Source organism: Crinia signifera, chromosome 7 (assembly GCF_055691185.1).
Source record: "Crinia signifera chromosome 7, ASM5569118v1, whole genome shotgun sequence".
NCBI lineage: Eukaryota > Metazoa > Chordata > Amphibia > Anura > Myobatrachidae > Crinia > Crinia signifera.
In genome coordinates this window covers 48384609-48400359 of record NC_139223.1, presented here as the reverse complement: position 1 = coordinate 48400359, position 15751 = coordinate 48384609, and the positions used below count along the sequence as shown (strand labels likewise).

The 15751-nt window shown below is 47.8% G+C and overlaps 1 protein-coding gene across 2 annotated transcripts in view; it reads right to left on the bottom strand.

Moving 5' to 3' along the window:
* LOC146020137 (ankyrin repeat and fibronectin type-III domain-containing protein 1-like) overlaps positions 1 to 15751 on the bottom strand; it is a 442882-nt gene that overhangs the window by 303975 nt on the left and 123156 nt on the right. Inside the window, exon 1 of one of the 2 annotated variants that reach the window (XM_083153006.1) lies at positions 13044 to 13075. The exons of the other annotated variant lie outside the window; for it this stretch is intronic. Coding sequence (XP_083009132.1) covers positions 13044 to 13060 — 17 coding nt within the window. The 5' untranslated portion in view covers positions 13061 to 13075. Of the gene's footprint in view, positions 1 to 13043; positions 13076 to 15751 lie in introns of those variants that run through there. 2 annotated transcript variants of the gene reach the window in all.

The following is a 15751-nucleotide window of genomic DNA, read 5'->3' as shown; positions in this document are numbered from 1 at the left end:
TACAATATGACAGGCACAGCACCCGACAGCGTTAGGGCATTCCCAGCAAAGGAGCAGTGTAATGCGGCCACAGTGTGGGGGTTAGGAGACAGAGCTGCCGGTGCCGCTGCCGCTGCTAGCTGTCATACAATATGACAGGCACGGCACCCGACAGCGTTAGGGCATTCCCAGCAAAGGAGCAGTGCAATGCGGCCACAGTGCGGGGGGAAGGAGACAGAGCTGCCGGTGCTGCTGCCGCTGCTAGCTGTCATAGGTGCCCCCTTGCCCCCCTATTCCAATGCCCCTGGTTAAGTTTCAGGCAGGGAGGAGGAGGTTACCTGCGGGACAGACTGCAGAAGAACAGTCTGTCAGGGATACTCTTCTCCTCCTCTGCCAGTGGAGCCGCAGCATGAATTAAAGCACAGGACACGCTGCTGATTTTTTTGTTATCAGCAGATAGAAGTGGCGGTATGACATACCGGCGTATACCGCCCCACTTCGACCACTGTATATATATATATATATAAAGTCTTTTTAGAAAAAACAGCACTCAATGCAAATGGTAAAAAACGGTTGGTGCAGGGTCCAGATAGTATTTTAAACAGCACTTACCCAGCCTAGGTGTGTAGGACAGGAAAAGACCAGCACTCGTAGTTAGAAGAAAAAAAGTGTATTTGAAATAATTAAAGCATGTTAATACATGTACATTTTGGCTGACCCAACAGCCGTTTCGACCGGAATCCAACCAGTCACCCCTGTTGAAGACTTGTTGGATTCCGGTCGAAACGGCTGTTGGGTCAGCCAAAATGTACATGTATTAACATGCTTTAATTATTTCAAATACACTTTTTTTCTTCTAACTACGAGTGCTGGTCTTTTACTGTCCTACACACCTAGGCTGGGTAAGTGCTGTTTTATATATATATATATATATAAAAACTTAGGAAGAAATGTACACAACCGGTTGTGACTATATTGCATGCAAAAAAAAATTCTTTTTTGTTAAAAACTGGTCATGTTATTTCAAATGTAAACCTCTCTTGAGGGAAAAAAATAGCCGTCAGGTTAGGGTCTTTTGTTAGATCAGTCCAGTGACTGGTTAGTAGACAGTCTCTTTAGAGTGTTAGTAACTGGCTTGTTAACAGTTAGTGATGTGCAATATAACAGAAACTGTCCAGGTCATGGGTCTGGCCAGACACTTTTAAGGGTACCTTACAGCTGCCACCTGCATTTCCCCGGGCCTCCCAGTTGATAGTGCTGAATCACCTTTATGGACAACTTTATCCAGAGTAGCCTTGGGGTAGATGGTGTGGGTCCGTTAGGTAAAATATCCCTCTGGTGCAGTTTGTTTAAAAAACAAGTTTCCAACGCGTTTCCCCGCCTCCTATTATCGGAATCGGCGGCTTTCTCAAGGAAGGGTAAGGGCAAGAAGAGCTGTCCTGCTGATGCAGTTTATTGACTAGCGGTATTCAATGTCCCGCCTGCACGATCAGCATAAAGGCGGCGTGTCTGAGAAAATGGGCATGGATTGCTGAGATCTCGACAATCCAAGGCCCAACTGCTTTAAAAGTCCAGTCCGTTCTGACGAGCTGCCTCTACAATGCTGTCAGCAAGGATTGCATTGAATAGGCACCCGGCACGATTTCCCCTAACAGAAATAGCGGCAATGATTGAATAAGCGCTAAGATCACTGGTAATAAAAATATTTCTAATAAACAAGGGACTGAAAATGAGGCTCATAGCACGTTTTTTTGTGCCAAAATTGTAGGCTCACCTATCACGGCCAGAGGACCTAATCAGGTGGCTGCCTAATATCCCTCATTCCCTAAATATGGATATTACTGTATATACATTTATTCAGATCTTATTTATTATAGTGCCAGTCTAGTCCCCCAGTCCGGAACCCCCTTTTTACTCTGTATTTTGTATGTAGTGTTCCCTCTAAGCTTCTTTTGCAGGGTGGCGCACCCTACCTGTTTTTTTAAAACCTCAAAATGCACCCTGCCTTTTTTGTGTGTGGTACTGTGCGCCCCACAGTGCTGACATGCCACTAAGAATTTTTGGTGTGCGCCATCATGTGTAATGGGTATTATGGTGTGTGCCATAATGTGTAACGGGCATTATGGTGTGTGGTGTAATGTGTAAGAGGCATTACAGTGTGTGTCATAATGTGCAATTGTCAATACGACAGAATATAATGGACATAGCAGAGTATGACAATGCTTAATGGGTGTAATCCTAGTGCAGTGTGCAATTTTTATATATGTGCTTTCGTTTTTTTCTGTTTCTAATGTAAATCTCTAATATAACACCCTCTAATATATAACCCCCCCCCCGAAAAAAAACAAGAAAATTAGCAAAAACACCCGTAGTTGGGGCGAATTTGTTCAGTTTTTTTTGGAAATGGAACTAAGTTAATGTTCCCTTGGACCAAGCAAACAACTTCTGCTTGGACTAGCACCCCAACCATCTGCTCTTAGGTGTTTTTAATTAGTATTAGTCCTTGCATTTATGTATATACTAAGGGCGGGATGTAATAAATCAAAAATGCAGTAAAAACCCCGTTATCGGGGTGTTTGCTGCATTTTGGTATTAAGTAAAACCTGATCACCGAGTTACCAAGACGCAAAAGCTGGTGATATCCCATAGAAGCCTATGGAATTCCTATTGTGACAACCCCCCCCTCCCCACCAACCCCGCCGCCCTGCACCGATGCGCCCCCTCCCCACACACACACACACCTCTGTCCGGGCAGCCTCCTGCTGTACTGCCCGGACCAGTGTCCTCCTCCTCCCTTGCCCCGTACTTCCACTTCTGGGTGCAGGGTGGAGGAGCCGGTAGAGTCCCTGGCCAGTGCAGCAGTCCACGGCGCAACCTTCCCGGAAACCCCATATAGAGCCAGGCATAGGAGTAGGGGGGAGATCAACTGAGGACCTGCTGCCTTATCGCCGGCTGCATCGCAATGGGCAGCTCTAAGTGCATGTTAATGTATATGCAATTATTATCAATGTGGTAGCCGGCGATGTGCGGCGGAGAGGGGCTGCGGATGTTCGTGCATCCCGTCCTAGGTCTGATTTCCAGTATTCTTAGTACACAGAGGGTCTCTGCAGGTACTTGTGTATTTTGGCGGCGCCCATCGCATCGCATACCATAACACATACGATGGTATGCGATGCGACGCGATATCGTACGATTTTGCACGATGGCATACAATTTTGAAATTGTATGCCATTGTACATGGCATACGATGCCATACGATGCGATGCGATTAAACATTGTATAAGCACCCTAATGGGTGCTTATACTATGTTAAGCACCCAAATGGGTGCTTACAATGTTAAATGCACCCCCACGCCACCCCCCACTATAAACGTGAACCCGAAGCGTGGCGAGCGCAGCGAGCCCGCGAGGGGCGGCGGTACGCGTCCTACGACCTTTTCATACCCCCACTATCCACGTCGGCGTGGAGTTGAGAATAGAATAGTGTGGCGAGCGCAGCGAGCCACCGAGCCCGAAGCGTGGCGAGCGCAGCGAGCCCCGCGAGGGGACGCGGATACCTTCACAGGTAAACGCGTCCCCTCGCGGGCTTCACAGGTGTCCGCGTCGCCACGGACACCTGTGAAGCCCGCGAGGGGACGCGTATAACTGTGAAGGTATCCGCGTCCGCTCGCCACGCTTCGGGCTCGGTGGCTCGCTGCGCTCGCCACACTATTCTATTCTCAACTCCACGCCGACGTGGATAGTGGGGGTATGAAAAGGTCGTAGGACGCGTACCGCCGCCCCTCGCGGGCTCGCTGCGCTCGCCACGCTTCGGGTTCACGTTTATAGTGGGGGGTGGCGTGGGGGTGCATTTAACATTGTAAGCACCCATTTGGGTGCTCAAAAGCACCCTTTAGGGTGCTTATACGATTTTTGGTCGTATAGGGGGTCAAAATCGCGTCGCATCGCATCGCATGCCATCGGGTGCATGGCATGCGATGCGATCTGTTCGTCGAACGACGGACATCGGGGGTGCCGCCAAAATACACAAGTACCTCTCTGCATTTTCTTTTTTTTCTTTTCAGCAGTGGACTCACGCAGGGAGTGGATGTTTTCCATTCTGCATCGATGCTGCAAATGTGTACTCGTTTGTGGGCATACAAACCGGCAGCTGGTACATTAGCATATTTTCGCACATCCTCCAAGTCAATTATCGCATCTGCAGTGGCATTAGAATACAATTATGAATCAGGCCCAGGATGCTATGGGGGCAGGATGAGACACTGCCCCCATAGCAAGCAAAAGACCCTATGCCTGGTTACTCAAAAAGATATTGTGCAAACGTCATGTGTTGTCCTTTTCCTACTGTGGAACCGACCATGATTCCCGAGGGTGGTACTGAAGGGATGTGACCAAATCCACAATGTACGCACACACCCCTAGTGCAGTGTGAAGGGGAATATTTGCACCAACCAATCTAATTAACCCATCATGTTATAGGAGCTGATTGGCTGGACGTTTATCTCTCTTTGTCACCCTTGCGTTTATCTCTTTTTAAGGCTTAATGCATCTGCCCTAAAGTGAGAACCTGAGAACACTCTGGTGGAAGGTCTTCTCTCAGCTTCCCAAATAGACCACTGAATGCATACCCAGTCACTGACTATAATGAGCAGAGGCTCAGTCATAGGGCCTTATGCAGCATGAGTGTTTTTCCTTCCCGGAATGGGTCATGTTTGGAGGAATGCACAATCTTATACACTGCCCCCCTTCACAAAGGTCCAAACCTTTATCCGGCCCTGCTTCCAGCCTGGTTCTTGAGCATATTAGTGGAAGCCCTAGACTGGCGCAGATGGAAGAAACTGTCCGATGGTTCGATCGTGGGAAATGGACCTAGAGATGCATTCGCAATTTTGCAAGGGGCGGTTACTCTTTCTGTCTGGGTGGCGACTTTCTGTACAGTCCAATGCGTTTCCTCTAACTAGCGATCCATACTGAATTAGGCCCATGGCCTGGTGTACTCTGCACACACAGAAGCGCACATTGCATGCTTCCACCAGCCGGTATACACTGCATTCTGACACACACACTGGAAACAGTGGGAGATAAGAGACAGCCTCTGATTTACTCTTAGCTGGTTGCTGTCTTTGCCAATTTCCATCAAAGCAGCCGCTGAGCTCAGTAAACAGCTGTGCTGCAGGGAAAACATGAAATATGAATGGAGAGGACCAGTGCGAATCACTTCCATCTTCGCCGCATAGAGAGGACGTCTGTACAGAAGGGAGAAGACAAGTCAGGGGAAAAAGAACTTCAGTTGTCTCTTTTTCCCCACCCTGAACAATTCTATTAAAGTGTATGGGATGGGCTGGTTCTCTCGCTCGGCCTGGAGCTGCCACTCACATGCAATTATTGCCTCCTTTTCCTTCTATTTCTGGCTCATGCAGTTTCGATGCGATTAGAGCAGAACACAAATCAGGCAAATATTGGTAGAAATTGCTGGACATATGCCCGGCAAAGCTACATGAGAACGGGGCAGGCCACCTGTGGCTCAACTGCTATTTATGTACTTAAGCCATCGCTCCTTTACACGGACTGTGCTCAGAAATAACCCATTTTATATAGTATACTTTGTACCTCTGCTCGCAATCAGCACAGCGCACATTCTCCCACTTATTCTAAAGCTGCTCAAGCGTTCCCACAAGCAAAGCTATTTCTGTGTAACTGCCATGGTGGTTAATATGGTGGTGTACAGCACGTTATCAGGAAAAACACAGGAGAAAAACAACAACCGGTAAGTATAATATACTGTTGGGGCAGATGCTGAGTCGGGGGCACAACTAAAAAAAAGGAGAAAATTTGTTGTATATAAAACAATGCTGTTTCTAAAAATCCCCCACACACATATACATTAACTTATTTATTTCAATTACTTTACCTAAATGCTCATTGCCAGGGGTTACATGTTCATTGCCAGTGTTTACATGCTCATTGCAAGGGTTTGCATGCTCATTGGCAGGAGTTACATGCTTGTCACTAGGGTTACATGCTCATTGCCAGAGTTTACATGCTCATTGCCAGGAATTAAATGCTTGTCACTAGGGGTTACATGCTCATTGGCAGGAATTAAATGCTTGTCACTTTGGATTACATGCTCATTGCCTGGGGTTACATGCTTGTTGCCAGTGGTGACATGCTAATTGGTAGGTGTTTCATGCTCATTGCCAGGAGTTACATGCTTGTCACTAGGGGTTACATGCTCATTGCCAGAGTTTATATGCTCATTGGTAGGAGTTACATGCTCATTGCCAGGAATTAAATGCTTGTCACTAGGGGTTACATGCTCATTGGCAGGAGTTACATGCTCATCGGCAGGAATGAAATGCTTGTCACTTTGGGTTACATGTTCATTGCCTGGAGTTACATGCTTGTTGCCAGTGGTGACATGCTAATTGGTAGGTGTTTCATGCTCATTGCCAGGAGTTACATGCTTGTCACTAGGGGTTACATGCTCATCGGCAGGAATGAAATGCTTGTCACTTTGGGTTACATGCTCATTGCCTGGGGTTACATGCTTGTTACCAGTGGTGACATGCTAATTGGTAGGTGTTTCATGCTCATTGCCAGAAGTTACATGCTTGTCACTAGGGGTTACATGCTCATTGCCAGAGTTTACACGCTCATTGGTAGGAGTTACATGCTCACTGCCAGGAATTAAATGCTTGTCACTAGGGGTTACATGCTCATTGGCAGGAGTTACATGCTCATCGGCAGGAATGAAATGCTTGTCCCTTTGGGTTACATGCTCATTGCCTGGGGTTACATGCTTGTTGCCAGTGGTGACATGCTAATTGGTAGGTGTTTCATGCTCATTGCCAGGGGGTAACATGCTCTTTACCAGGGGTTTCCCGCTCATCTTGGTCGGTGTCAGCAGCGCTGCTACACTATCTTAAAATAATTGATCCTGTCATTTTTGTTAGCACTGAGGTGACAGGCATGGTCACCATGGCTGCAGATTATAAAGTGAAGCATGTGTTACAGTGTTGACAATGCAGGTGTCAAGGCATGCTGCTATAGAATTTTTGTAACTTAACCCTATGGATAAATTAAAATGGTCCAATCGGCTCAGAACCGGGTTCTTATGGAACCATTTAGCTACCAGAGGATATGAACCCCAAGTTTCTGAGACCCCCACAAGGCTAACAGCAAGCAGAGGAACTCACGGTGGGTCTGAGTTAATGGACCCATTATAGTCTATGGGAAAATGTGTCCATTTTTGCACCTTGATCTCTCCGGTTCTAGGTGTCCTAGAGACTGGTACCATACTCTTGACTTTCGGAGCAGGCTATTAGTTTGTGACACTGGCAAGGGAAGCAGCAAGCAACCGCGAGTACGGTTCCCTACAATTGTCCCTCCCAGCTTATAGGTGTTTCTGGCTTCCTCTGCAGCCAGGGCGCCATCGCTAGACTGCGGGGAGGTGACACTGAGCAATCCTGCGCTAAGGTGGGTCAGCTCCTGCCAGGTGTTCAGCTCCCTGTTTCACAGCAGGAACGCCCAAACCTGGACTGCGGTGTGGGTAGGGGTCCAGAGCTGCGGGTTGATCATTGTAATGTCTGTGCCTTGGTTACTAGCCCCTCTTGTGTGTGTAACTAGCGTAATGAGACCAACCTTCAGCAATCATGTAAAACCTATGCCGCTGCTCGTTCCACACAGCCCTGGTTCACGCTCGGTAGCCCTGTTCTTAACCCTCTCGGTGCTCAAGTCTGGCCTGCCACGGACAGTACGGCGACTGTATGCTCCTTCTATCCCTATAGCCTCTATGTTTTTTAAATAATTAAATGAGGTGCACCTACAGAAGTGCCCATATACAGTACATGAATAAGCTATGCAATAGCATTTTCTAAGAAAAATGTTTATGTAACATACAGTACTGTACAGTAAAGTAGTTCTTACGCTACAGTATAGAGTATTTCAATGAAAACTTCATGCACACACGCAATGGTGATTCTTTCACTGTAGTATTCAATTGGCCCTCTCACACATGCGCAGTGGTGATTTTACAAAGCGACCTCTGGACTCTGGGATGATTGCTGTAACATGTTGGTTACTATTTTTATTAAATGATTTGCCTAGGGGACGCACACACAAGCTTAACGTCAATGCACTGTTGCTTTATAATGTATGTTTGCATGTGTATACTGCTATTTGTGAAAGGGGACTTGGGCGCACACATACATACAGTTAACGTTTGTTTGCGTCTGAATACACTAATTTTATTGACAGTATTTTTTGACTCTTTCCATCTGACCATTGGTCTGTGTGTACAGTATAATAACATTATAATTGTCACAGCCCATGTACCAGAGCTTGTATTGTACTGTATATCCATCCACCGCTGGATTAGTGGAGCATTAGCCACCCAGTGGTGGAGATGTGTATTGCATGCTGTGTATCTTGTCGTTCCTTAACACGCCTCAATGCGTCTGTGTGCACTCTTATACCCCTTTCACATTGCACCTAATTACCAGGTACAAGCCAGTCTCTTGCCAGTTCGAGTAATTAGTGCGATGTGAAAGGGGTTAACAGTTACAGCTAACCAGTAGCAACACCGCAATCCAAACTGATTAAAAAGTAGTTCTTACTGGTTCGTTGCCGTGAACTGGTAAATCGAGTGACCCATTTCTCATTCACACTATGGAGGATGCAGCGCTTGGAGCAGCGCCAGTTCTAAGCGCTGCCTCTTCCCCCGCCCCCGATGACGTGCCGACTCGCCCCCTCATGACGTCAGCGACCTGATAATATTGCCAGTTCGCTGCAGCAATCTTACCAGACCGTACATTCAGGGTCGCATCGGGACTGAACCGTTTAAAAGTCCCGGTGCGACCCTGCATTTGCGGTCTGAAAGCAGTCTGACTGTGGAGTGCCAGAACCCACGTCTAGGCGCGCTGTCGGGATGATTAAGCGTGATTCCATCTGTATGACTAGTCGAGACATTCTTCTTTCCTGATACCAACTGTTTCTGAAGAGAAATCCGCAATCCTTCCTTTAGATGCGGATTCCAACTGCGGATTACAATTCTGAACCCAATGAACTTCCTTTGCTTTCTGTTCTAAAGGTGCCCATACACGGTGAGATTATTGGATGCATTTTGAACTTTTTAGTTCAAAGTGCATTGCATGTAGTTCAAATCGCACCGTGTTACTATAGGGCTTGCGATGCGTTCAAAAAGTATGTGAATGCAGTACTTTTTGTACTAGATCGCATTGCATCTCATTCAAATCGTACGCTGTTTTTGTGTTGACAACATTTGGGGGCGCATTTATCATTATAAAGCGATGCCGGCGTGATGACATCATCTGATACCGCCAGGATTTATCAAATTGAGGGCGCAGGGACAGGGCTCCGATAGGAGCCCGTCCCTGCGAAGCCCTAACCCGGAAGCAGCGAGGTCAGCGCATGCGCGGTTATGCGCTGACCCCCGCCGACCCCTGTGACCGCACTGCCCTGCTCGGCAGTGCAATCCCGTAGCCATAGGCTACAATGGGATATCATCATATCAGAATGGCGATAGCCCAGGGGTGCAACGATGGGCTGCCCGATGTTGATACATCGGGCAGCTTCGCATCCCCCATAGAAATCTATGGGGGGGATGCGGCCGGCGGCGGTGAAGGGGGGATCGCAGCAGGGATCGGAGATTCCTGCTGCGGTCCCCCTTTAATACATTTGGGGGATACTAAATATTTGCGGTTAACCCCAGAAAATGGATGTTTTCGGGGATTTAACCGCAAATATTGCTTGATATATGCGGCCCTTACTCCGGCCTAAAACTGGGGAGGGGGGAATATGGTCATTAGATAGGCAAGCATTAGGAGACATTGGGGAAGGTCGACACCATAAGGTCGACATGACATTAGGTTGACAGGGTCATTAGGTCGACATTGGGGAAGGGCGACAGTCAAAAGGTTGACATGGGGTTTTCCACTTTTTGTTAAGCCGACATGTGCCGACAGGCGGTATTTCATGCCCTACCATCCACTAGGGCGTGGTGGGAGAATAATATAGTGTGCCGAGCGTAGCGAGACACCGAGCCCGAAGCATGGCGAGCGCAGTGAGACATGTCCATGTCGATAGTGTTGACATTCGGGACAAAAGCTGTGAAAAACCCCAATGTTGACCTAACCCCATGTCGACCATCAGTCATGTCGACCTTGTGGTGTCAACCTAATGCTTGTCTATCTAATGATCCCATTCCCATACAGGGGTAGATGTATGAAGCATGATAAGGGAGGAGACGTGATAAAGTGCCTGGTACTTCGTGACCGGCCAATCAGCTCCTAACTACTGTATCCCTTTTTAAACCCAGGCTGTAACATAACAGTCAGGAGCTGATTGGGCGGTGATAAAGTACCGGGCACTTTACCACTTCTCCTCCCTTATCACTGCTTCATACATCTACCTGTCAGTCACCTATGTGGCTAGTTCTTAGAATTGCACCCCAAGCGGTTTGCACCAACCCAGAAGCCAAGGTCAGAATAATAAGACAAAATTCAGTATTAATTAAGCAGGAACAATTTCCAGTGTTAATTTAAAAACTGCTGAGCCCTAAGTCTGGTTGCAGAAAGATTTACAGATAAGACACACGGTTACTGCAGTGGAATCACGTCACAGTCGCAGACATTTAGCTGTGCCAGGTTTATATTTGCATTACTTTCTGCTGCAGACAGAGTTTTGGTTGATTGTGAGAGTCTCAAAATCAATCGTAGGCCGCCCTCTACACCGCTGAAGGTCTCCTCCCACCATCACACTCCTCTCATTGCAGTGGCAACGGCCTAATGGGTTGCTACCAAATTCAGAATGAACTGCAATAGCTGTTACTCGCCCAGAATAAATCAGTCCTATTACCATGTAACCACTATAATTACTGTACAATTATGATGTCTATTCATTCAGGTCCTGACGCAATGTCAATTACAGAATGATTTCCACAGCACGGGGACATAAAAGAACATACATATAAGCCCAAATTAGGCAGATGCACAATGCAAAACACCTTGGTGCATTGGGGGGGGGTCTGCATTCAGGGATTAATGATCCCTATGCAGAAACAGCACATACAGATGGAGCGCCTCTCAGCCAGCTCAGGGAATCACCAGATTCCCTGATCTGGCGATCGCCGGCAGAGAGGCGCTACATCTGACGGGGACGCGGGAGCATCTCACACGCAGGCGCATCCCCATCCAATGCAACACGGCGGTGGGGAGCATTTTCCGCTTCAGGGAGACGGCAGTGATCGCGGGGAGTTGGGGGCAGCTGCTGGGGGCATCGGGGCAGCTGCAGTGGGTGGCAGAAGGCTCTGTTGGAATGGGGCACATGAGCGTCTCATGTATCCGCACCACCTTCCGGCTCCTGGTGGTGGCTGGCGGTTCGATCGACGGGAGCTGCTACATCTGTAGGTGGCCTTATAGGTAGACACAAACACTAGAGCAAGTCCGATATTTATACATCCAGGCTATGCCATGTATAGGTCTCGCACACACATAAATGTGACGGGAAATGGGAATAAAAGAACATGGAAATAACCACATTGACGACGCGTTTTCAGCACTGTTGTGCGTTTTTTTTAACCAATACAGGGCCTGAGTCAGACACAAAGAGAATATATAGTAGTGGCGGGAAGCCATATTTCCTACTGTCTGCTAATGTGAGTATCTGTAGGTCTCATGCGAGAATCCCTACAGCTTGTAGAAGGAAGCGTGTTCTGCATGTCGGTAGTTTGCTAGAACACGCAATGTACAGCTGTATTACCGGCAGGCGCTAACACATGAAAATTTGGGCATGTTATGTTCTAAAAGTTTAAAAGTAGCATTAAAATTTGAAAATACGATGGCAGGAGCACACCATCTATTCTCAATAGTCCCATTTTCATGCACTGCTCATGTGTTTATTAAAGTGTGAAAATCTCATTAAAAGCGGTTAGTTATAAAACGAGCCCTTAAGCTAGCAATCTCCTGCTGAACGCACAGGCTGTGTGGTTGTACCCTTAGAAACGGGATGCAGCCAATTTACCGACAGTCAAAATAATGACCATCAAAATACAGACAACCCTTGGCATCACTCTATGAATTATACTGCAGACATGGCTCACCCCAGGAATTATATGGCACAGATATAATGGCACCCCTGACCTGATGCAGCACACATGGCAGCACACATGGAATTATATGGCCCAGATGGTGGCACCCCTACACTGATATGGCACACATGGCAGCACCCCTGCACTGATACGGCACACATGGTGGCACCCCTGCACTGATACGGCACACATGGCGGCACCCCTGCACCGATACGGCACACATGGTGACACCCCTGCACTGATACGGCACACATGGTGGCACCCCTGCACTGATATGGCACACATGGCAGCACCCCTGCACTGATACAGCACACAAGGCAGCACCCCTGCAATGATACGGCACACATGGTGGCACCCCTGCACTGATACGGCACACATGGCGGCACCCCTGCACTGATACGGCACACATGGCGACACCCCCTGCACTGATACGGCACACATGGTGGCACCCCTGCACTGATACGGCACAAATGGAATTATACAGCACACGTGGCGGCCCTTCTGCAGTAAAAAAAAAACAAAAACATTTTCATCCTTCTAATAAAAAAAGGGCAGCTCCCCAGGATATATCCGGCTGATTTAGGTTCACCCCAGAATTTATAAAACACATGGTGCTCACCCCAGAAATTATGACACACCTGGCTCAACCTAGGAATTATAAGTCACACTTTCCGCACCCCTGGACAGGGGTGTATGCACACTTAACGGCCCTGGCAGTAAGAAAAACAAATAAACTTATTTTCTCTTTTAATTAAAAAAAGGGCAGCGCACACACACACACACAGTACGCTCTACACACATACAGTATATATATGCATGCACCACATATACACACAGTACAGTACAAACTATACACACACCACATATACAAACAATACAGTATAAATACAGTACAGTACAGTGTATACACACACTTATCAGGTGTTAATCATCAAGCAGCCATTATAAAACTACTTACACAGTCCCAGGCAACATGCAGCAGCAGCTGCTCCTCCTCGTGTCTGGGGGGTGGGGCTTGTAAGTAACTGAGTGGCAGGTTCAGGACCCTGAGAACGAAGGAGAGAGCTGATGGGAGGGGCAGCCTTCACATTTCCTGCATGGTGCACACTGCACAGCTCTTCTCAGGTGAGACTTGGAGTGCTGGAGCTAGAGGCATGGGAGAGGACAGTCGCTGGCAAACTCTGGCAGGAAAAAGCTGTCAGTCTCATGTGGGCCTATTATCAATGGGGGGCCTGGAGCCTCATTGGTAATCTTAGAGCCTAGTCCAGGGTAGACGCTCACTAGGTCGACAAGATAAATTTGACATGCATTGGGATGACCACTGAAGGTCGACATGCATGAAGGTTGACATGTCTGAAGGTCGACAGGGTCATTCGATCGAAACATGCATTGGGTTGACATAGGCTAGGTCGACAGTCAAAAGGTCAACATGGGGTTTTTCACTTTTATTTGAGCCGACATGTGCTGGCATGCTACCATCCACTAGGACGTGGTGGGAGAATAAAATAGTGTTCCGAGCATAGGAAGGCACTGTGCCTGAAACATGTGAGGGGAATTGGTGCACTTTTTTATCTATGTCGACTGTGTCAACATTTGGGATAAAAAAGGTGAAAAGCCCCATGTTGACCTTTTGACTGTTGACCTGGCCCATGTCGCCCTATTGCATGTGTTGACCTAATGACCCTGTCGACCTAAACCTGTGTCGACCTTCAGAAATGTTGACCTTCCTGTTCCTCTTCCATGTTCCTCTTCCATGTTCCTCTTGTTAGCAAGGCTGCATGTTTTTGCAGATGGACAGAGCCACGCTGCACTGCAGGTGGGCATCAGTGTGGGGGGGGGGATGCTGTTCCGCAGAATGGCCCTTAAGATAGTATAAATTAAATAAAATTTGTACTTTTGATTCTGGTGCAGTGGGTTCGGGTGCGGCAAAACAAGGTGCGATTTTCATTATACAGGTTGAGTATCCCATATCCGAATATCCAAAGATCGAAAAAATTCCAAAAACCGTGGTTTTTTTTAAATATTTTGGGGGTTCTGTGTCCCCCCCCCTCCTTTTTTGACACTTACCACGTCCCCCAGCATCCACGGCGGGCTTCAGGATCTTCTACTGCGGCATCTCTGGTCCCAGGGGTGCATTGAGCGAGTGTGGTCAGCGGCGCCTGCAAACTGGTGCAATGCACCCCTGGGACCGCTGAAGAAGAACTTGAAGGCCTCCATGGATGCCGGAGGACCATCGGGGGAGGGGACCAGGTAACTATGTTAAAGAAAAGTATTCCAAAAACCGGAAAAATTCCTTATCCGAAATAGCAGCAGATCTCATCCAGGACCCAGATCTATCATGTTCCTCATCCCGCTATAGGGAGAGGTAATGTATGTTACCGTACTAGCAGCAGATCTCATCCAGGACCCAGATGTATAATGTTCCTCATCCCACTATAGGGAGAGGTAATGTACGTTACTGTACTAGCAGCAGATATCATCCAGGACACAGATGTATCATGTTCCTCATCCCACTATAGGGAGAGGTAATGTACATTACGTACTCGCAGCAGATCTCGGTACTTGTGTATTTTGGCGGCACCCATCGCATCGCATACCATAAGGCACATGATGGTATGCGATGTCGCGCGATATTGTACAATGCCATACAATTTTAAAATTGTATGACATTGTATATGGCATACAATGCCATGCGATGCGATTAAACATTGTATAAGCACCCTAATGCTTCGGGCTCGGTGGCTCGCGCACTTTCTGTTCTCAACTCCACGCCGACGTGGATAGTGGGGGTATGAAAAGGTCGGAGGACGCGTACCGCTGCGCTCGCCACGCTTCGGGTTCACGTTTATAGTGGGGGGGTGGCGTGGGGTGCATTTAACATTGTAATCACCCATTACGGTGCTTAAAAGCACCCTTTCATCGTATAGGGGGCAAAAATCGCGTTGCATCGCATGCCATCGGGTGCGATTAAAACATTGCGCTATGGAAATCGGGGGCGCCACTATAATACACAAGTACCCAGATCTCATCCAGGACGCAGATCTATCATGTTCCTCATCCCACTATAGGGAGAGGTAAGGTACATTACGCACTAGAAATGAACACTGCAGGCATTTTAACAGTGGGACTGATTCAGACCCCTCACTGCGAGGCCCGGCCCCCATTGGTCAGGGTTTGCTCATGTGTGAATAAGTTCCTGCGCAAACCCCCAGAGTGAAAGGCTTTGGCGATTTTCACACTCGCCGGGACATTCGCTCACAGATGGGTGGGCATGGGGCGAATGCACAAGGGAACACCCAGCATTTCCTGGATGTGCCCAGAAAAATGGTGGGTGTGCCCAGAAAAATGCTGGATGGAGCCCAACGAACGCCAATGCCTGGAACGTCAAATTCAGCCATCTGAGGCCAGAATAATAATCAGCCTAGACCGACTTATTCGCAAAGGGGAAGAGAAATCATACGATGGTGAGCGACCATCGAATGATTTCTCATTTATTATAAGTGGAGTCTGAATACATCTAATAGTACAGGGCACCCGCACCATACAATTCTACTCTCTTCTTTTGTTTTCTATATACTGGATTGCCCAAGTGCAGAGACAAATAAACCACAATGCATGGACCTCATCAGCTGAGCAGCGGGTGGTCATTTCTTTTTGTCTGCAGAT